The 22117-nt window shown below is 41.6% G+C and overlaps 1 protein-coding gene across 1 annotated transcript; it reads left to right on the forward strand.

Annotated features, from left to right (window-relative positions):
- The first annotated feature begins 1147 nt into the window (after window positions 1-1147).
- Window positions 1148-15426, forward strand: SAMM50 (SAMM50 sorting and assembly machinery component). Its single transcript, XM_040061583.2, has 15 exons — window positions 1148-1264; window positions 3326-3436; window positions 4356-4457; window positions 4921-5008; window positions 5549-5655; window positions 7542-7672; window positions 7877-7964; window positions 8461-8589; window positions 9221-9292; window positions 10367-10453; window positions 11768-11838; window positions 12244-12311; window positions 13116-13262; window positions 14351-14492; window positions 15218-15426. The coding sequence occupies exons 1-15, from the start codon at window positions 1244-1246 to the stop codon at window positions 15261-15263; spliced, it is 1410 nt and encodes a 469-aa protein (XP_039917517.1). The 5' UTR covers window positions 1148-1243; the 3' UTR covers window positions 15264-15426.
- The last annotated feature ends 6691 nt before the right edge of the window (window positions 15427-22117 follow it).

Below are 22117 nucleotides of genomic sequence, written 5' to 3' on the forward strand. Positions count from 1 at the left end.
GTTCTGAGGTGTTTTTTTTTAAGAGTACTAATCTGACATTTCAGAGATGCTTGTTCATACTCCAGCTGGATCTAAATGTCACCTTGATTTAAAGTTTTGTTTGTTTTTTTTTTGTTTTGTTTGTTTGTTTGTTTTTTGTTTTGTTGTGGGTTTTTTGTGTGTGTGGTTTTTTTTGGGGGGGGGAGGGTTTGATTGGATTATTATTTGTTTTCTGCAGTTATTTTACAAACATCTTGTTGCATTTGAACACAAATAATTAAAACCAGAGAAAGTTGGGTCTGAAGGGGGAAAACAAAGGATGCATTGTTTCTGAGCTAAAACTAACTTAGCAGAAAACTAAATAGAAATAAAATAATAACCTATTAAGTAATTTCTTCTATGAATAATAGAAGAATACACTAAAATATTTCTATTTAATAGAGATATTTTAAAACATATAAAATATATCAGTAATGTAAAGTATAACTAATATATATATAAAACTATTATCTATAAAAATATAATACAAATATAAAAAAGTATAGGAATATATAGAGATAAGTTAATGTAAAATAAGAGTAGTAATAATCACAATACCATCAATTTAAAGTAATTTACAGCACAAACTTTCAGTTTAAAGTGCCCAATCTGATTTCCCGAGTGTGGGGTGAATCCTTCGGATTTGTGGTGAAACAAACACCTGAGTTCGGGGTGGATCCGTGGGATAAGGGTGAAATAAACACGTGGGGTTGTGTGAATTCCCTGGGTCTGGGCTGAATCCTGCGGGTTTGAGTGAATTCCCTGGGTTAGGGTGAATTCCCTGGGTTAGGGTGAATTCCCCGGGTTTGTGTGAATTCCTCGGGTTTGGCTGAATTCCCTGAATTTTGATAAATTCCCCGGATTTTTGGCTGAATTCCCTGGGTCAGGGATGAATTCCCCGGGTTTGTGTGAATTCCCTGAGTTTGGGTGACTTCCCCGGGTTTGGGTGACTTCCCCGGGTTTGTGTGAATTCCCTGAGTTTGGGTGACTTCCCCGGGTTTGTGTGAATTCTCTGGGTTCGGGATGAAGTCCCTGAATCTGGGTGAGTTCCCCGGGCTCGGGTGACCCCGGCCGCCGGAAGCGCCGCTCTGGCCCCGCCCCTTCCGCCGTCGCGGCCAATGGGCGCCGGGCGGTGCCGCCTGTCATGGCCGCCCCCGTGCTGCGGCCCTGAGCGCCCCGAGCCCGCCGGAGCCGCTGAGGCCGCGCCCGCGCCGCCGCCGCCGCCATGGGCACCGTGCACGCCCGGGTGAGCGCCGGGGCCCCGGGGATCCGCCGGGGCGGGACCCGCCGGGGGTGGGACCCGAGCACCCGTCCCGGGGCCGCCCGAAGGTCGCACGGCCCCGCGCTCCCCGCCGCGACCTTCGGGCCGGGCACAGCGCGGCCGCGGCCGGGAGCGGGCCTGGGGCTGCGATCGCGGGCCGTGTCCCGCCACAGGCGCTCCGAGCCCGCCGCTTCTGGCACAGCCGGGCCCGGGCAGGGAGAAGGGACCGGAGCCCGTGCCGGTGCTCGGAGGCGCCTTCCCTTCCCAGCTCGATTCTGGGTGTTTTTATAGCATCATAGATGCCGACGGCCTGGGAGCGACCTTTATGGACATCTGGTCACACGTGCCCCCTGCCACGGGCGGGGACACCTTCCACTATCCCAGGTTGCTCAGAGCCCCATCCAGCCTGGCCTTGGACAATTCCAGGGTTGGGAAAGCTGCTCTGGGAAACCTGTGCCAGGTCCTCGGCACCCTCACAAGGGCGAAAAACTTCGTACTAAGTACAACATTTCTTCTTATAGAAAACCTGGGTCTTTTTCATGTCTTTCCTGAGGCTTTCCCAGAGCTGACCTCCCCAGGGGCAGTGGGCTGGCAAGAACGAGACTGGGGAAATGAAAACAGAATAAAAACGACCCAAACAAAACCTGAAACCAAGCAGCCGAAAAAGCACAGTGCAAAGAGGAGAGCCCCTGGTGAGAATCAGAGGAGCGTTGCATTGCTTGGAGAGGGCTGAGGGGCCTCACATGCCTGAAATCATCATGGATAGATGCACAGCTCTCCAAATCCATCTACCAGTGCTTGTAGAAGAAGCATAGAGGTCTAAGTGTTCCATTTTAAGGCTGAAGAACAGCTGCAGGGAGCTGCCTCCAGTTAAGGGTCTAGAGTATATAAATACCCTGACTAATGTTATTTCTGTTTCAAGATTTTTCTCTTGTATTCTTTATTTTGTGTCCATCTGTGGTGTGAACTGCTAGACAGTATGTCACCGTGAAACACAAAGAAATCACACGAAGACAAGAGATTTCTGCAGAGGTTCTTCTGATCCAGCTTCCAGCTGAAAGGGTGGAGAGAAGACACCCCTTTGTTTATTCTTTTACTTTTATACATTTGTGGGTCTAGCAGAAGATTGGCTTTTTGGGGTTTCCACCCCTCAGCCTCAGTGGCTAGACGAATTGTCAGTTACAATTGTTTTCAGGTTAGAAATATGCAAACAAAGGACAAAGAATGAAAAACAAAGGATTTGTTTATATTACTTCTGTGGGAAAGGTAGAAGAACTGCTCTAATATTCTACAGTAACTAAAAGATCTGACTCCATTTATGAAAATCAAAAGGCTAATAAAAAACTCAGAAAAACCAGGGTAACAACAGTATTGTGGGGATACAGAGTGTTTCACACTTGCCTGAAGATTGTGACAGTGGGAGAAGCCTCTGTCTTCCTTTAACTGGATTTTGATATGCAGCAGCAATTTACTATTCAGGAAAGTAGATATTCTGATAAGTCTTATTTTAGGATTCTTTCAGGTATAATAAATGTGTTTGCTGTGTTTGGCTCTGATGGTCAGAGCCTGAGGTTCTCGAGCCTTATTTGAAAGGTTACTTCTAAAAGAAATACTAAAATATAAAGGCAAATAAATACATGCAAAGCAAAATAACATTCTGAGAAGACCCTTTTTATACTCTTTTGTCTCCTAAAACCCAAACCAGAGAAGTGACAGCCTGATTTTTTTTTTAGGTTTTGTTTTTTTTTGGTTTTTTTTTTTTAGAAGGTGGAATTAATCTTTTTACACAGGAAGCTTGTCTTAAAAGTTAAGGTTATTTTTTAGAAGAATGCAGAGTATTTTTTAGAAATCATTCAATGTTAGGTTTCATTAAAAACTTCTGCAAGCAGGCAGGTGTCAAGTGTTCTGTAATTCCTTTCATTTTAGTTCTCTTTTGCTTTTTTCCCTTAGGATTTGATGAGTACACTGTTGAGAACCACGGGTTTTTCTCATTTACAAAAGGCACAAATCACAAATATTAAATGCAGTTTTCTTTTATGCTTTCAGAGTTTGGAGCCTCTTCCAGTGCCTGGGCCAGACTTTGGTGCCTTGGGAGAGGAAGCTGAACTGGTTGAAATTGAACCTGAGACCAAGCAGGAAATTCTTGAAAACAAAGATGTAAGTGCCTGAGCAATATCCTGATTTTTTTTTTTTTTTTTTTTTTTTAAGAGAAATAAAGGCCTTGGTGGGGTTTTTTTGAGCATTTGGTGGTAATAGTCTTAACTGTTAACCCAGCACTGCCAAGTCCAGCACTAAACCATGTCCCATGACACATCCACATGGTTTTTAATCCCCCCAGGGGTGGTGACTGCCCTGGACAGCCTGTTCCAATCCTTGACAACTATTTGAAGTAGATTTTTTTTTTTGCCATTTAGCCCTAAAACTATAATTCACTGAAAAAGTTGGAAAAATAAGGGAAATGCCGTCTCTGTAGTCCATTTGTACTGGGTGGCGTGGAAGATGCTGTGATTTTTTACAATGAAATTGTCTCAGGTTATTATGTATCAAGATGAAAGTATTAAACCTCATAATGGGAGTGATTTTCAGCTGTACTTGAAACTGCACTGCTTCTATGGTAGTGATCATTTTAACAGTCTAAATATTTGTGGCTTGTACACTTGATTGATTTTCTTCTTTTAATTCTTTGCTTATGTATAGCGGATGAAAGAAGTAGCAAACAACTACAACTAACTACACACTTCTCTCTAATGTACTTAATACTTGTGGGATTTCTGCAGCTGCTTCTCTGTCCACAGAAAATTTACAAATAAAACCCCAGCAGCTCTATCTGTCAGGGTCTCTTCTGCTACAACCAGTGTTAGCTTTGGTGTTAGAAATCTCTTTTCTCTCATTTTTGTGTTATGGGAACAACGTCCCAGAATCTTAGGCAGCACTGACTTCTGATACTGTAGGTTGGCAGAAATCAGCCCTAGGAATTATCAGGGTTTCTCACAGTAATTTTTGTGCATTGGGTGACCTTGATCCTCGTTATTAGATGCAAATCCAGTACTTGTGTGTGAAGATCTGTTGTGTTTAGGTGGTGGTTCAGCATGTACACTTCGATGGACTTGGGAGGACCAAAGATGACATCATCATGTATGAAATCGCTGATGTTTTCAAGGCAAAAAATCTTATTGATGTAAGTGTTGCAGTGAATAGCAGACTTGCTGCTTAATAATGAATTAAAATTTTTCCTCTCTTTTTCCTGCTTTGGGCTACTCCCTTCAGACATGGGGCAACCCTGTCAAGAACCCCTAAATAAGTTATAACTACTGGAACCTAGTTGAATAATTGAACTATTAAAGTAATTAGGAAGCAAACTAACGAAAGGTATGAAGGCATTGAGCAGATGCTCTGGGTTTAAATTCTTTTTGCAGATGCAAGTGTTGAAGTGGTTGTGTTCTGTTTTGAAGGTGCATATGTGTGTCTTTATTTATATACAAAATCTGTGAATATTTTACAGCTTAGCTGCATGTTAACTGATTTACCCTTGGTATTTTTTGTTGACCTGAAAGACTCAAAGGGGCTAGATTATCTTGAAAGCCCCTTCCAACCCAAATATCCTCTGATTCTATGACTGAGCCACTTTTCTCGTGCTGTAGGTGATGAGAAAATCACATGAAGCTCGTGAGAAGTTGCTTCGTCTCGGAATCTTTAGACAGGTGGATGTTCTGATTGACACCTGCCGAGGTGTGTATTCCCTCATTAATCCTCACCTTTTCTCTCATATGTCCATATCTGTAATGTGGATTTCTCTGTGTAACAGGCTGGACATTTTTTGTGTGTGTGACTTAGTCCTGTTTACCCTTATATGTAGTTTAGATGAGCACGTGGGTGTGCTGTGGATTCAAATGTCTCTACATCAGTTATTCCTATGAAGGAAAACTATATGCATGTGTTTGCATGTATGTGTATTTAAATATTACTTGTCTATGAGTGAATTTTCCGCACTTAAAATAATTACAGTAAGCTTTTCTTAATCCACAGTTTCAAGGAACAAGTGAGGGAAAATTTGGAAATATATCCTGTACTTGTCCTGAAATGAAATTGCTGAAGCCAGTTATCCTATGATTGAACCAAATTCTAACATCCTTTTCTCAAGCCATTTCACTTTGTAACATGGACTTTTATTATGCCCTAACTCAGTTTTCAAATAATTCAAGTAACCTTCTGTCTGCAGTTTTAAAAATAACTCCTTAGAGATAACATGCACTTCATTTATTTCTTTAGGAGATGATGCCCTTCCAAATGGTTTAGATGTGACCTTTGAGGTAACAGAATTGAGAAGGTTAACTGGGAGCTACAATACCATGGTTGGCAACAATGAAGGCAGCATGGTATGGATTATTTCAAATTATTAGTAATGCCTTTTGATATTCCTCTTACTTTCAGTTTCAAGCCTAGCAAGGAATTTGGTAATCCAGTCTTGATCCGGCCTTACCAAGACTTTATCAGGCCTTTGTGTCAGGCTTTCATGCAGCTAAAGCCTATCTTCAGCTGGGGGACAATGTGTAGTCTCCAGCTCAGCATGTTAGTTTTTTAATTCTTGAAACTTCTTGAATTATTTCTTGCTACTATTTAAGATGTTTCATCTTCTGGAGAGATTAGTAAGGAATTTGGCATTTTGTTTCTTTGTGATTTACTTGGAAGTATTTTTCTTCTCAGTCAAAATGTGTTAAATTTGATTTAGAAATTGTTCTTTTCTTTTGTCTTTTAGCCCAGTATCAGTTAGTTTGGGCTGTAGAATGCAAGTTTTTCACAAATTCTACAAGCTTTGGAACTTGTTTTCATATGACTCAATTAAGAATGCATCAGATTAAAATCTCGTGTGAGCAATGTTTACCAATTGCCACAGGAAGTGCCAGCTGTACCGCTGGGCTGTGAGCAGATTGTGCTTCCAGGTGCTCATCCTGCACCCTTTTTGCATTCTCACTTGCACAGGGCAGCTGTGCCTGGGGCTGGTGGATAAGCCAGATCAAGGGACTCATCCTTTTCCTCTTAGGGGTATTTTTAACCTGGATAAGATCCCACATGACTCAGGTGATGATGTTTCGCATGTGCAAGGAGAGTTGGAAATGGATGAGTTGAGAGCTGCTTATTCAGCTCTGCTGGCAGGAACCAGGTCTAGGACAGTGTGGCTGAAGGAAACCAGCAGGGAATCCTGCTGTTGCTTCCAGTGCTGCTCAGAACTGACTGGGAGATGCTTGGGTTTCTCTTTTTGTGCTCAGCTTCCTCTTCTATTTGATTTTAATTTATCACAGAGAAGTAAAACTTGTGAATGCTCTAAAACCATGACTTGTATACACCACTATTGGCAACACAGATTATGTCTCCTTTAGAGTTGGATAGATTTCTTTATTCTAATCCCTTAAATTCAGCTGAAGCTTATACTTCTAGTACTTCATACCAAAAGCCTTTTCTCTTTATGGCATAATAACCATCATTACAAAGCTCAGGTTATGGGTCTGCTTCCAACAGCTGTCAGACAAAGGGAGTAAGGATTTGGGAGTTTTTTAGTATTTTTTTCCATTAAAACACACAGTAGTACAGTGGTAGTGTCTGTTGGGAGGAAACCTGCTCCATCTTTTCTGCCAGAGGGCCAAGAGCTGCCTGAAGGATGCAATGAATTTGTGTCAGGATAGGCAAAAGTGTTTCAGTAGTTTCTGGAGAATTGTAGAATTGTGTTGTACCACCATCAGGTCTGGTTGCAAAAGGATCTTGTTGCTCCAAACAAAACTACAGGGAAGTGGCTCCACAGTGATAATTTTCCCTTGCTTTGGTTCTGATAAACCCTCTCTGACAGGAATTTTTCCTGAGGATCAGTGGGAGAGTCTGCAGTGGCAGAGCAGCTGCTTGTTGTGCCAAAGATGTGTTCTCCAGGGCTTTGAGACAGGCTTGGAGATTTTCGAAGTAACATCAGTACTGATGGCTCACTGAGAGTGCAGATTAAGTCAGCAGCTACTGAACAGCAATAAAAGTTGGATGTTTGATTGTAACTTGCACTGTTGGCTTTTGCTGCCAGTGCAGAGAGAAAATTAACTGAGAAAGAAACCACATTCAGTTACAAGCCTTTTAAAATACCTTAATTTCTAATTCTCACAATTTCCTTGCCTTCAGCATATGACTAAGGTGCAAGACAACAAATGATATAAAATGTTATAATGCGGGGAGGTTCTTGTTTGTTTGTCTAGTGTTTTGTGGTTTCTTTATCTATTTTCTCTAGGTGCTTGGGCTCAAGTTCCCAAATCTCTTTGGACGTGCAGAAAAGGTCACCTTCCAGTTCTCCTACGGAACGAAGGAAACTTCATATGGGCTGTCCTTCTTCAAACCACGGCCTGGAAACTTTGAAAGAAAGTAGGGGATGCTTTTTTCACTACTTTTTAAATGAAGGAATAGAAAGCAATTAATAAGATCTTTAACTGAGTAAGAATTACATTTGTTCTTTCCTGATGTTCTGGTAATGATGTCGCAGAGTTGGATACTTAAATGTTTGTGGTTATTCCAAGACGTATCTCAAATAGTTTCCCTTTCAAACCTGCCAGTAATGTTGTGTTTCAGTTTTTCAGTTAATGTATACAAAGTAACTGGACAGTTCCCTTGGAGCTCTCTTCGAGAAACAGACAGAGGAGTATCAACAGAATTTAATGTGAGTGTAGCACGTGCTTCATTTACATTTCAGTTGAGCTCTTGGAAATACTTGGTTTACTTTTTGAGTAATTGAATCCCTCATGCATGGGGCTGACTTCTCTTTATTTGAAAGAGGTCAGTGATTTGAAAATGACAGAGGTTATTAGACAGAGGTTATTTTCTTAGACTTTTTGTTACAATTCAGTCTCATTTTGGCCATATAGAGATGCCAATATGCTTTCCTTCATTTTTTTTTTAATTATCGTTTCAGAGAGGCAGCTGTCTGCCTGGCTTACTGTATCAGCCCAATTCAAGATATTTTTCATTTGGAATGGATTAATTAGTGTGCATCTAACTCTCTTGGCTGGAGCAGAATTAGCATAACTCTGAAATGGAAAAGGGTCTCTCTCCGTTTCAAGAAGTTTGGGAAGAAAGCCATAGACTCAAATCTAAAAAATATTTATTTTAATTTTGTAACAATTTTTTTTCATGAGTTTCTCAATTCTTTATTGTAGTTTCCCATCTGGACGACCAATCACACACTGAAGTGGGAAGGTGTGTGGAGAGAGCTTGGCTGCCTTGCTAGAACAGCATCCTTTTCTGTTCGAGAGGAAAGTGGACACTCTCTAAAATCTTCTTTGTCTGTAAGGCTTTTTCATGATAACATTTTAAAAACACATGGCTTTCAGTCATCTCATACTTAGGAGTGATACCAAAGGAGCTTTTTGTCTTTGAAGGGAATGTTTTTTCCTTCAGACATCTTTTTCTGTGTTTGGTCATTGCCATGGAGTAATCCAGGAGGCCCAAAGGGAAAACAGGGAATCACATTTGACTGTTAGGCTTTGGCTTGTTCTCCCTCTGTCTCATTGCCATCTCTTTTTGCAGAATTGCTTTATTTTATAGCAGACAGGAAGAGTAAATTTCCTCATCCTAAGCCTTTTGTAAACATTCCAGTTTCTCGTCAATTGCCATCTTTCACTTGTTACAAACTGTAGGAGATAAACTTTGCAGATTGGTGGTTGCGGTTGGGCTGCTGCTCTGTTTCTGGTGCATGCTGTGGCTAGAAGATACAAATGTATGCATTTCATGCAGCTTGTAAATGTCAGACAAAGCCAGTCTGTAGGGATACTGTTCCCAAATCCATGTAGCTACACTAATCTTAGCTGGAGCTGTGGCTGTCTCCACTTTTTGCAGTTTTGGAAGGAAAATAATGGTGTCACTCTGAGGCATTCAACAGATATGAGAACCTAACCCAAAGTTTTTTGTTCTTTTCAGCATGCCATGGTCATTGATTCCCGGAACTCCTCAATCTTGCCAAAACGAGGTGCTTTGCTGAAAATTAATCAGGTAGCTTTAAATCACTTGTGCTATTATTGGCGTTTATCTGTGTGTTCCAATAAGTCTTAATTTATGTAATTGATGTTCATGTTAAAAATGTCTAAAATTAGAGATTAATCTGAAATTGACTCGGAGACAGTGCGGACTGGTAATTACATTTTCTGTTTTCTGAGTGTGCCTTTTAAAATCATGAACCTTTCTTTAGGGTAGAAAATTTTCATTTGTGTGCCATTAGTCAGAGCACAGCCTCTCCATCAGCATTCAATTATTTATTAGCTGAGAGACACTATCCCTGACAGTATTTGCAGTACACTTTCAGTGGGTATTAATTAGCCCTTCTTTTTTAACTCTGTCATGCACAGATTGCCAGGCTGTAGTCCTGTTGCTACTTACCAAATTTCTAAGTCTGAGAGTTAAAAATGAAATATTGGGTAAAAATAACTCTCCAAGGTGTACACATGTATCATTTTGGCAGAGAAAATGCTTTTCCCTCTCGTTACTATCAGAGCCTTTCTAAAAGACAGCTTTTCTGCTGGATGGGTAATACTTCAGAAGCATTAACTTCTTTAGTGCTTTAGAGGCAAGTTTGAAATGCCCCTGCAACTAAAAGTAAGCAGCAGCAATGAACTGTTTTGAGTGAGAAAAGTGGTTGTAATTCAGGATTTAGGTACTGTGTCATTTGTTAAATCCTGCCTCTAACGCTGCGTTAGTTCAGTCACTTCACAACAGCTGAAAAGAACAAATTGTGTCATGCCCTTCTTCACCTTAAGTCTTCTCAGATCTAGGGAAATACAGTCTTGATTTTTGATGATGAATTTTACAGCTCCATTCTATCTTGCCTTCATTTACAAAATGGCTTGGAAAGCAATAGTTTGGTTTAATATTTGGAAAAGAAAAAAATGCTGCTCTTTATTCTGAGGTTCATGCATGCCTCAATCCAAAATTCAGCTGCCTCACCATGCCAGTGTTTCTGTATTTCTTGTAAAGAAAAACATTCCCTGTGCTGATGCAGACGTGCTGAACTTTTAGAGGAAAGTAACATGTAATATCTGTTGCAACTTCCATAAATTTGTGTCTTTGCAGGAGTTGGCTGGCTATACAGGTGGAGATGTGAGCTTTCTGAAAGAGGATTTTGAATTTCAGTTGAATAAACAGCTTCTCTGGGATTCGGTAATTTTTTTAAAGATATTTTTGTAGTTGACCTGAGGTTTTTCTGGGGCTATTAAATCTGTGTCTCATGGTTATTTTTCACTATTGATTAGGAAAAAGATGGTGAGAAATGGCTAGGGTAGATAACTTGATTTTGTTTTCTGGAAAATGTACTGTCTTTATTTTTAACTTTATGTTCCTGCTGTGCACAGAATCACTTGAAAAGTGGGAATTTTGGAGAGAACTTGTTTCACAATTAACCATAAGAATGATTTTCCTTCCAGAAGTCATTCTGGTCATGTCTGTTCTTTGTGGTCTTCCTTAGAAGGGATTTTTCAAAAACCTTGGAAGTTTTTGAAAAACTTTGAAGTTTTGAAACCTTCATGAATATTCTGCATAATCTTGGTTTAATTTTCTTTTTAATTGAAATTATGAATATATAACTATTCATCTTGGTATCACAGCATGCAGTTGTTTCTTGTGTGTAAGATTATTGGGAAAAAATGGGAAGACTGATTTCAACAGCATTGATTTAGTATTAGGTGGAAATAGGGTTTTGAATTAAAATATTGAAATACTGAAATAAGAATTTCAACATATCCCAGGAATATTTCTAACTGCATTTAGGAAGAAGTTTTTTATCACATGGAGATAGTGCAATAAATTCTTCTCAGAGCTGAATAGGGAATTAAGCGGCAACTTCCATCAGGAAGATTTAAAAGTTAGGGGTTAGAATAATTTGTATCCCAAAGGCATTGACAGTAGATCTCACTGCCTATCAGTAATACTTCTGCCTGGCACACAGGCAGCAAGCAAATGATTAAATCTGTTTATTTCAGTGATTTGAGTTGCAAGAATTACTTTTTTTGGATAAAGAGTAACTCTGTACGTTTATTTGATGTCAGTATAGTGAGTTGCAGAAGGTGGTTTCATGTAATTACAAGGTTAATTTACACACAGGTCATAATGTACATTTTTGGCAGCTGCTTGTTGGACTCAGTCTCCTGTGGGTTTCAAATTGCTGGGAATAATTGATGGCAGCAGTGTTGTCTGAATTTGAGACATGAAAATTCTCAAGACAAGAGGTGCTGGATGAGGTTGAGATGTTTTGGAAGTAACATTTGGTTCAATTGTGCTATATTGACATTTTCAAGGCACAGCACTGCATAAAAGGAAGAGGGCAGCAGCCATCAAGAGTTTGCTGAAAATCCTGTTGCAAATCCAACATACAGGGTGTGATATCCACAGGGTGTGAGCAGCTGTAACTGTGGGAGACTGATGGGAGCTCTGCCAGAGGAATAAGTACTAAGAAACAACTTGTTTTTCTCTCCAAAGGTTATTTCAGCATCACTCTGGGGTGGAATGCTGGTACCTATTGGAGACAAGCCATCCAGTATAGCTGACAGGCAAGTTTTTTAAATGTTTGGAGTTTTTTTCCAGTCAACCGAGGTATTGTATATAGAAAACTCTGCACAAGACAAAACCAGTAGTCGTTCAGAGAAGAGTAAAATGTTTGTAGTTAGCTATAATTGCGTGTTCATACGCAAGCCATTTTCATATTGGGCTGGTAAAATTTTATAATTTGCTGTGCAGTAGCTCTGCTGCCCATATTTATCGTTGCAAAATGGTATTTACTACCTGCAAAATTCTGTAACAGGCATAGGTTTATTCAGACAAAAAGCCATATTGTGTCTGTTCATTCTGTAGCAAATTTTGCCTTCTAATGCTGGTGTTTAAAGATCACATCACTAAACCTGTTACAAAGTTACCTTTAATTGAAGCATTAAATTAAACTTCTCTGTATCCACTAGGTTTTACCTCGGTGGACCAACAAGTGTGCGTGGATTCAGTATGTACAGCATTGGACCCCAGAGTGAAGGTCTGACACTTCTAAATCCCCCTCTTCTGACAATACTGTAAATATTAGTGTGTCACAGAGAGTCCGTAAACTTTGTCAAACCTGAAAATAATTTTACTCATTCTGTACTTAGATCAAAGCCATAACACTTCTCAGTTGTTACCGATTAGTTCACAGTGGGATAAAGCCAGGTAGTTCTTAGTTAAGCTGTGATTAAATACTAACTTTGTATTCCATGTGTGTGTTCAGACTTGCACACTTCCAGTGTGTCATTTTAATTAGTAAGCAACCTTCCAGCTGGAAAAGTTCCCAAAGCATGGTTATAGCAGCAGTTTGTTTGATACAGCCTATGTTCAGGTAGCTTAGGGGGAGGATAACCTCCTCAACGAGGTGTTTGGAGCACCAGGAGCTTCCTCTGTTCTATTCCTTACTCTGCTGTTTCAATATCCAGCCTCTTTTGAAGTTAGTTGTTCAGTTGTATTAATTGCCCATTTTTAAAACCAAGGAAAGTATTGCAGAGGTAGTCAGGAGGTAATTCTGATGCACTGCCATGAGTAAGTGCATGCCTCAGGCTGTTCTGGTAAGGGAAGGAAGAAAAATGCACTTGCCTTGGAGAGTTTAAACAAATGTGAAAGTGCAAATTTTTCAAACTAATAGTGGTGAGTTCAGAGAGAGTTGGAAGCAAAGGGGAAGAATTGTAAAGGGTAGAAGTGGAATATAAACTTAAAGAATATAACTTGTGGATGTTTTTTTGTACCTTTAACAAGTGATTCTTTCAGTATGTTCCACAGTAAATGCCTTTATTCCAACATTTTGCCCAAGCAGGCGATTATTTGGGAGGAGAAGCGTTCTGGGCTGGAGGGGTGCATCTCTACACCCCTCTCCCTTTCCGGCCTGGCCGTGGAGGGTTTGGAGATCTTTTCCGAACACATTTCTTCCTTAATGCTGGAAATCTCTGCAATCTCAACTATGGTAAGACTCAACAGAATTAAAAAAAACAAACCAAAACCAAAACTCTTCATATAAAAGTAACAAGGAGAGTTGTTCTGTGTCTATTCCACTCAGAAACACTTTGTTTACTGCATATATTTTGATGCCTGTCAAAAACCTGCTGCTTTTAACTTACATATTTGACAGATTGCCAGTAGTTCATTTAGCTCTCTCCATAAGTCCCAGCACAACTTGTAGGGAGGAGGGCCAGGAGGGTAATGGTAGTGTCTGGGAACAGGTGATGTTTGCAGAGCACTGTGTAACTCACACTTGCTCTCTTACACCATTCTGAAGGGAGAATGAAGGATGATGTTTTAGTGGGGTTCTGGTGTTTACTGGGATGAACTAAAGAGAAAGTGGTGGCATTAGCTGAGGGTGTAGGACTTTTTTTCTCCTGTCTTTAACTCCATTCAGGATACATTGCAGTGTATTAATGAATGACTTTTCAATACGATTTCAGTCAGTTTTAGAATACGGTGATATTTGATGTCTGCCTTACTTGATGTAAGAAAGGTGACATCCATATGGGAGGGAGAGACTTCAATCAATTTAAAAATAGTAGAGGCCCACTAAATCATAGAATAGGATCCCAGAATGGTTTGGGTTGGAAGGGACCTTAAAGCATATCTGTTCTCCCCCTGCCATGGGCAGGGATGCCTTCCACTATCCCAGGTTGCTCAGAGCCCCATCCAACCATGTCTTTGACACTGCCAGGGATGAGGCAGCCACAGCTTCTCTGGGCAACCTGTGCCAGGGCCTCAACACCCACACACGGAACAATTTCTTCCTGATATCCAATCTAAACTTCCTCTCTGTCAGTGTGAAGCCATTTCCCCTTGTCCTGTCACTCCAGGCCCTTGTCAAGAATCTCTCTCCATCCTTCCTGTAAGTTCTCTTCAGGTACTGGAAGGGAGCAGTAAAGAAGAAGTCTTTAATACTCATTTCCTCCTCCTTGCTAGTAGATGCCCTATAGTGGGACATAGAGAGCAGCCAACAATCCAGTTAAAACCACAGTATGTTCTAGTTCTGCTCTCCTGCTTTGCTGCTCATCCCTTGGTGTTTGACTGCAGGTGACGGTCCCAGGGCACACCTGCAGAGGCTGGCAGAGTGCATCCGCTGGTCCTACGGCGCCGGAATAGTGCTGCGCCTGGGAAACATCGCCAGGCTGGAGCTCAACTACTGCTTCCCCATGGGAGTACAGGCTGGAGACAGGTTGGTATGGTACACCAGCTTCTTAAGAGTTCTGCCTTGTGGTTTTGTTTAGTCCATACCAACAGAGACATCTCAGTGCCACTTGCCCAGCCCCCTTTAGTCACCTTGGTTTCACAGTTGGGTTAAAACTTTGCTTCCCAAGTGCCAGAATTCATTTGTTGTGAGAGCAGCTGTTGAAATCTGCGAATAGCTGGGCAGCAGCTTCATTTCTTGTGGGGAAGGGATCACTCAAACAGCTTGTGGGGTTTTCTTAAGCCTTCTAAACCCAAATGATTGGATGAATACCTCATTTGATGCCTTTGATAAATACCTAGTTTAATGTCTTTGCTTGAAAAATGAAAACAAGTTTATAGAAAAAGAGAAAAGAAGAACAAATTCATTTGTTAGCAACCAGTTATCCTGCATCAAGCAAATATTATAATATGCAATATAAAAGCTTTAGGAGGCCTGTTCTTGTCTGTGAGTATTGTGTGAGTTATTCAGTCTTTCTTACAGGATCAGGATTATGTTTATATGGGCAATGTGAATGTATAATAGCAATCTCAAAATTAGGGGCTTTATTTGGAAATGTAAATGCTCCATATGGATGACAGATTGTCAAAACATTTATTTTAAAAAGTCTTTGTCAGCTAAAACCTTGGGAATTTGGGGATAAGGAGAATTGATTTTCATTTAATCAGTACCTTATATATCACTTATACTGTTTATTGTTTGTTTCTTTTCAGGGTATGTGACGGTGTTCAGTTTGGAGCAGGAATAAGATTTCTGTAATACAGAAATATTTTACATCGCTAAATGAAACTGTGCTCTGGAGATGAAATCAAGACTATAACATACTTCAAAATGGTCTTTTTTCCTTGAAATGCAGATACACAGCTGAGTGATTTACCTCTTGGACTCCACAAGAAACTACATTAAATAATTATGCTCTAAAGGTTCATTGTTCCTCTGATTCTTATCAAAGATGGGAGAGTGCTTGTGGGAGTCCATCTTACAGCTTTTAGTTGTTGGTTTTTAGTTGAAGTATTAGAGTTGTGTCAGCTATTGGCTCTTGGATATGGTTCATATCATTAGGGTTTTATTGGTCTGCATAGGCTTCCCTCTTCCAACCACAAGTCCTTGAAAAAGCTGTTATGAGTCAAAAATGATACCATTTTAATGGTTCTAAATGAATCAAAATGTTCTGATTTGAATATATTTCACTGTTGTGAATCACCTCTGTTTAAATGCCTCCTACAATCTGAATTGCATACTGTAAAAATTCATCTGTCTAGCACAGTAAATACTAAATTTATAATTTTGAAAGGTTCAGGGCTCTGAACTTTGAGTGTTTTAATGCTCTCAGCAAAACTGATTTATGTCTTGCAAAAGCAGCTTTTTGTAGCAGTTGCAAAAAGTGACTCCAGACATACGAATATGTAGAACTACCTCTTCTTTCTTTGTGTTTCTCTCTCCTGACTTGTTGAGATGCTATTTTCACTTCCAAGTCACCTCTGGCTTTATCACTTGGTATATTCCAGTTTATAAGGATGGACTTACTCACTACTTTGGTCCTAACATCTTTGGAGGTGGTTGCATACTCATTATCTTTATATGTATCGACACTGTGTGGTCATGCTGAGAGAAGCTGAGCTTGGAGTGCACTTTCCCTGTATCTACATTCATATATTTTTGTTATTAAGTGTTGGCAGGTTTAAAATCACAATACAGAGAAGATTCTGGGGAAGCAGAACAGAAGCACATGAGCTGTTAAACTCCTGACATTTTCTGCTCAGCTAAAGACAGCTTTGGACATGCTGGTGCTCTACTTGACTTTGCTGAATATGTCAGGACTGCCATGAAAGCTCTTTCCCAATTAAGCCAGCACTCAGGCTCCACTCTTTTTAAAGAGAACACAGTTTTATAGATTGCTTTATCACTGGTATGTATTGCTGTTGGTGTAATACAGTAACTAAATCTGGTTTAGTTGATAATTCTCTAAAACATGAAGGCTGAAAACTGGACTGCCTGGATTTGCAGAGCTCTGCTTGATTAAACAGCCTTACTGCTCTTTATAAAGTAGCAGCAGTAAGCTTACTGATGTTCAAAATGGTGTGAATGACAGAAGTCAGCTGTTTCAAATAGCAAAGTTTGATATTTAAAAAAAAAACGTTTTTGGTGTGTTTATCTTACAGATAATGTAGCACGTACATACTTAACCAAGCATTTTTGATGATTCTTTTGTTGTTACTAGATAAAATATGAAACTATGTTAAGAATGTCAACAAATGTTAATAGTTTTTTCCAGCACTACCGACATTTTGACATATAAAAATATTTTTAATGTGAATGTTTAGATATTAAAATACTGATAGGGTTTTTTCCTGGGAGTTCAAAGTTAGCTGTATTCTGCTGCCTTAAGAGTTCTATTTTGTGCACACTCTGTTTTACTCAAGGCTGCTCAAGTGCCATACTTTAATATGACACATGAGCCCCAAGCTCAGCTGGCTGTTTGAGAGGGCTCAGTAGTGTTCTGAGTTGAGCAGGCCTAGGGGAAGAGCCCCAAACTCAGTGTGCACACCACATAGCAGCCAGGCCACAATTAAGCTTTGAGAGAACTTTATGAGAGCCAAGGGAAGAATGGAAGAAACCACTGGAGGCTGAAGAGACCTTTTGAGCACATCTTCTGACGGACCTCGCTGTGCCACTCTCCAGAGAATTGTCCAGTGAGATAAAGAGAGCAAGATCATGTTCCATGAGGCTCCACCTGGGTCACTGTTTTCCTACTGGTATTGAAAAGTAACGTTTTCTTACGGCATACCACAAGTGCACAAAAGCTATCTAGTACAGAAAGTATATCTGAATTCCTCTGGAAGAGGCATCTGGATTATGTGGTTGCTTCTATGGAATATTGGTATGATTAATCTATTTCCACTTAAATTTTGCTGCAGAGGTCCAGATACTTAAAATGGCTAAGGCAGAAATCAGAATTCCAGCGGAAGCTGCCATAGTGCTCGGTGGGAGAACAGCTTTGGGCAGATCTGAATCTGTGTTCTTGGTGGTTGTGTTTCTGTCCAGAGTTGAAAGGATAAAAGGAGTAAGGCCTGCGGTCAGAACTGTGGTTCAGAAGCTTGGTGTTTGTTTAAATGGACAGCTTTGGGTATCAGTTTACCTGTGGAGTAGTGAAGGTGCTCTTGCTTTTCAGGCATGCCGCTGTTAGGGACGGCAGGGTGACAAGGGGTGCCCCCAAACAGCACACCTGGAATGTGCTTGTGGCCTGCTGACTTCACATGAGCAGTGCTGAGGCTGCAGGTCCCACCAGGCTCACGGAGTCCCTTCAGCTGTGGTCTTAGTTCACTGCTTGCAGCCCTTTCTGGGGGCTGGAGGAGGCCTGGGGAGGAGAGGATTGTTTTGGGATGAGGTTTGAAGGGTCTCAATGATGTGTCAGGGCACCCACGAGCCTGCGAGAAGGTGGCACTAGCATGTCAGAAGTATGGCAAATATTTCCGTCACCACTTCTAAGACCATGGGTGGTTTCCAGCTGTTCTGCTTATATTAAAAATTTGAAATTGCTCTTTATATTTGGAAGAGCTGGAGTTTTCAGGTCCTGTTAATGAGTAAGTTTCTAGGGGGCTCAGGTGAAGGTGGAAGAGGAAACTGGGAGGTTGTGAGAATGTAAGGGGCAAGTTTGCTGCCATATTAAGGCCATAACTATTTGATTTGAAAATATAAGCTTTAGAAATAAATTACAATGCTGACCTCAATAACGCAGAAGCATATTTCAACGTTACAGCACCTTTGTTGTCACTGTGCCTTTTTCGACACAGGTCTTGCTACCAGTCTTTGCAGAGGTGTAGCAACTAAGGTTTAGTACTTCTACCTTTGCAAATTATCTGCTGCTTTTGTCAGGCATCTGTGTAGAAACAACTGTCCCTGTTGTGCCCTCTGAGGGAAGTGTTCCAAGTCTTTCCCATATGTGATCAAACAGGGAGAAGTGAGGGGAGGTCAGGTTGGCTCTCCCTTCTCTGGGCTGGGTGAGCCCTCACATGAAAAAGTGTGAATTTTTACTGTGATGTTACGGGGAAGGAAAACACCACAAGTCCTTTGTGGGGTTATTAAGGAGTTGGTGAGATGTCTGGAAGTTTATCCTAAACTTTGTATGGGAGAGCATAAGAAAATAATCCCAAAATTAGAGAATTTGAGTGTAAAGTACAATTTGTTCTGCTATTGTCTTGTTTTCAAGAGGGCTGGAGCCTACAGCCACAGCTTCAGTAGGAACCTTTTCCTAGAAAATTTTTGTGCAGCTTCTCAACCACAGCAAACTTGCTGAGATAGTGGGTGTATGTTTTGTGAGAGCAGTGCTAAATCACTGTTAGCAACTGCAGTGCTGCTGGATGATGTTACCGTAATTGGGATGAGACTCTGTGTGGAGTATATCCTGTGGAGTGTATCCTGTGCTTTCTTCTCTTGTTAAGCAAAAATGGCAGCCCAGAGCCAACATCTGCATGGAAATAAATGGACTTTGTACAAGCATTTCAGTTAAATAGGATACATAATAGAAGGCACTCTGAAGAAAATCAGTGGCATCAGTTAGGTGGTACATTCCTACCTCAGTATTAAATAAATAACATTATAACCCTCCCACCCTCCCCAAAAAACCCCCAACCTCAAATGACAAACCAAACCCAAACCCCAGCAGTCACACCCCCAACACATTTTCGTTCATCTGGCAGACCAGGAAGAAAAATTAACTTCAAAGTTTCTATCCAAAGTCAGTACAGCTGGTGTTATAATAGAACAAAACTGCAATGATTTGCTGGTTTAAGAAGTGGGTGGGTTTGCCTTACTTCAATATCTGAAAAAGAGAGACCCTATATTCAGTGTCACTGTTATTTTGTGATACATCTAATTACAGTAACCTCAGGTAGTCTAAAATTTTTTAAGCAGTATAAAGTGCTATGAGGTTAAAAAAAGAGGAAGCAACACCTCTATCAAAAAGAAAGTGAGCAGTGTTAAAATGAGCAAATGTGGATTCAGACTTTTAAGTGTTCAGCTAAATATTAAAGCAGCAGTTCAGTGCTGAGAATAAAAACAGATTTTAAACAAGGTTTAGTCTTTTCAGTGTAATTCTCTAAAATGACATTTCTATGCTCTGGCAGTTTTCTTAATGAGCGTACACTCATTATTGGAATATTGGATATATTCTCATAGATACACATAGGAATCTCATCCCTAATGAGAGAAAGGTACCAGAGAGAGTGTTCTGGCTGCAGGGGGCTGGTGTCTCATTATTACGGAGGGTTTAAACCGTGTAGCTGGGCTCGCTCTGAGCTGCAGGCCACTGACCTGGTGCAGCAGCAGCTGTGTCCCTGTTAGTGGCCATTAGCAGTTCAATCACTGCACACTGACACTGATCAAAGCAGCGGTGGAAGCTCTTCGTTTCCTGTTTAGAAGAGCCCTATTTGTTTGATCAGTCTTTAAAAGGCTGCAGGTTTTGTTTTGGTGTTTCTGAGGTGTAATTTGACTTTCTGTTGCCATGGGCTCTCTCTTGTCTCAAGCAACCCCGCCTCCTTTTTCTTTGCGATAGGCTGAATGCTTTCTCTACTTAGTTACACATTGAAGCATTTTATAAATAGATAGGACATCAAAGTCAAAGGTGACTGGATCTCTCTGTGTGGCTTTATTTCAATTGTTAAAAGACACTCTCTTTTAAGTGGTTACGTTTTGAGTGCTGTAGTGGAGTCAGCGAAGTTTTATTTACCGTTTGTTCCATGTGTGTAAAATTAACCGGTTTATTTGCTTTCTTGCTCAAAGTTTGTACTCACACATTTTCTGATTGCAACTTCATTTAAAAAAATCTGGTATGAGAACTGATGGATTTTTATGGGGCTTTTTTCCCCCAGAGGTTGGATAAAATGCCTTTTCCACACTGCCTTAAAGCTAAGTGTAATCTAAAGCTAAGTGTAATCTAAGACTTCAGTATGTATCTTATGAAATGAAAATATGCACTCTGCTAGTCCTGTTGCAGATCAATGTTAATGTGTGGGTTTTGTATGAATTCAGGTTATTGATGAACTGAAAATGGAGTTTCCGCTTGTAAAAGGTCTCATGTGGGATGAGAGATGTCCTCTCATGCCAGGACAATGAGTTGACGTCCTTGACAGTTATTTAATTTTGCAAAGTTGTTTTGTAACTGGTAGATCCTCATTTGCAATCTAAAAGCCTCTGCTATGGGCAACACACTGTCACAGGAAATGAAATTTATTTGTTCTTCCAAAGAAGCAGTTTCAATAAAGTTCACAGAAGTCTGTACTGCCGTTCGAAAGAGTCTTTCCAGCCAGGTCATGTGTGCCCTCCACTTCTCTTCTTCACTTGCCCTTGGGTGACCTCATGCTCAGTCACACTGGAAAGCTTGGGCTGGGTAATTTTCATTTGTTGGGTTGGGTTTTTCTTTTATTTGCCAAAATGACTGTAGTAAAGCAGCTGAAAGTGAGGGACAGGAGTGGGTCTGGGACAGAGGAGAGTAGCTCAAGTTAAATCTCGAGTGAAACTAACTCAGAAAATTATCTCTGCTACATTCTGCTCTGGATGTGTCCTGCCGTGTTGCTTCTGTGTCAGGTCAAGCCTGCAAATCTGTCCCATATAAGCTGGGTGTGCAGCTCCTGGGCCAAGCTGTGTTGGTTTGAATGCGGTCCTTTGTTGGGGCGAGGGCTCTGGCAGGGGCTCTGCTCGCAGGAGCACAGACAAAGGCTGTTCGTGACTTTGGGGACCCAGCAGTCCCGTTAAAATCTGTGGGACCACTTCAGGGGCTTAAATAGGATCAGATCCTAACACTATAAACTCCCCGGGACCTGTTTTTAACGTGTATCCCACAACCCCCTTATGCTCCTGGGTGTTGTGAAATAAGGAATAAGTTCTCCCTGTGGGAATCACAGCCAAGTGTCCCGTTTGGGGCGTTTCTGTGCACGGACACCGTGCTGATGGCAGCAGCAGTGGGACACCTGGGAAGTTGTGGCTCGGCAAACTCGGAGCCTTCGGCCCCCTTCTAGATCTTCCCACAAAGGTGTCAGACCCGACCGGCGACACGCCAGGAGGAGAAGGCGGGCTGGTCTGACAGAAGGGGCGCTCGGCTGCAAAATTAGGAGGCACACCTGAATGAAGCCACCAAGGAATTGCTGATAAAGGGCACGTGCTGAGCCTTTGCCCCCAGCCGCGTCCAATTTCTGCAAAATGTGGAATACGTAAAACCCTTCTCAAGAAAGGATGTCATTTCAAGTTTCATCTGTGCGTACTTTCAAGCTCAACACCGCTCCGGCCCGGCTGCGGTGGGACCGGGGGCGTTGTTTTGCCGCAATGCTTTTTTACTCCCTTTTCCCGGCTCCCGCGTGGGTCGGGCGCACCGGGTGCCCCGGAGGAGGAGCTCGCCCGCCCGCCCGGCCGCAGGTGATGCTCGGGTGGGCTCGGCGCCCGCCCCCGGGGGTGTCCGAGGCTCGTCCCGCCCCCGCCTCCCGCGGACTTCCCGGCCGTGGCAGGGCGCTGTGGCCGCGGCGGCTCCCAGCCCGCCCCCCGTGCTGCGAGCGCACACCGCGGGCTGGCCCCGCTCGCTCGGGCCGCCCATTCCCCGCCGCCGGGCTCGGCTGGGCTCC

Source organism: Hirundo rustica, chromosome 4 (genome assembly GCF_015227805.2).
Source record: "Hirundo rustica isolate bHirRus1 chromosome 4, bHirRus1.pri.v3, whole genome shotgun sequence".
NCBI lineage: Eukaryota > Metazoa > Chordata > Aves > Passeriformes > Hirundinidae > Hirundo > Hirundo rustica.

Bases quoted from the DNA above. Each gene is read 5' to 3' on its own strand.
- SAMM50 (XM_040061583.2), top strand. From the start codon at position 1,244: ATGGGCACCGTGCACGCCCGG. The intron at 4,458-4,920 runs GTAAGTGTTGCA...CTCGTGCTGTAG, and splicing joins AGGCAAAAAATCTTATTGAT to GTGATGAGAAAATCACATGA. The intron at 14,493-15,217 runs GTTGGTATGGTA...GTTTCTTTTCAG, and splicing joins GGAGTACAGGCTGGAGACAG to GGTATGTGACGGTGTTCAGT.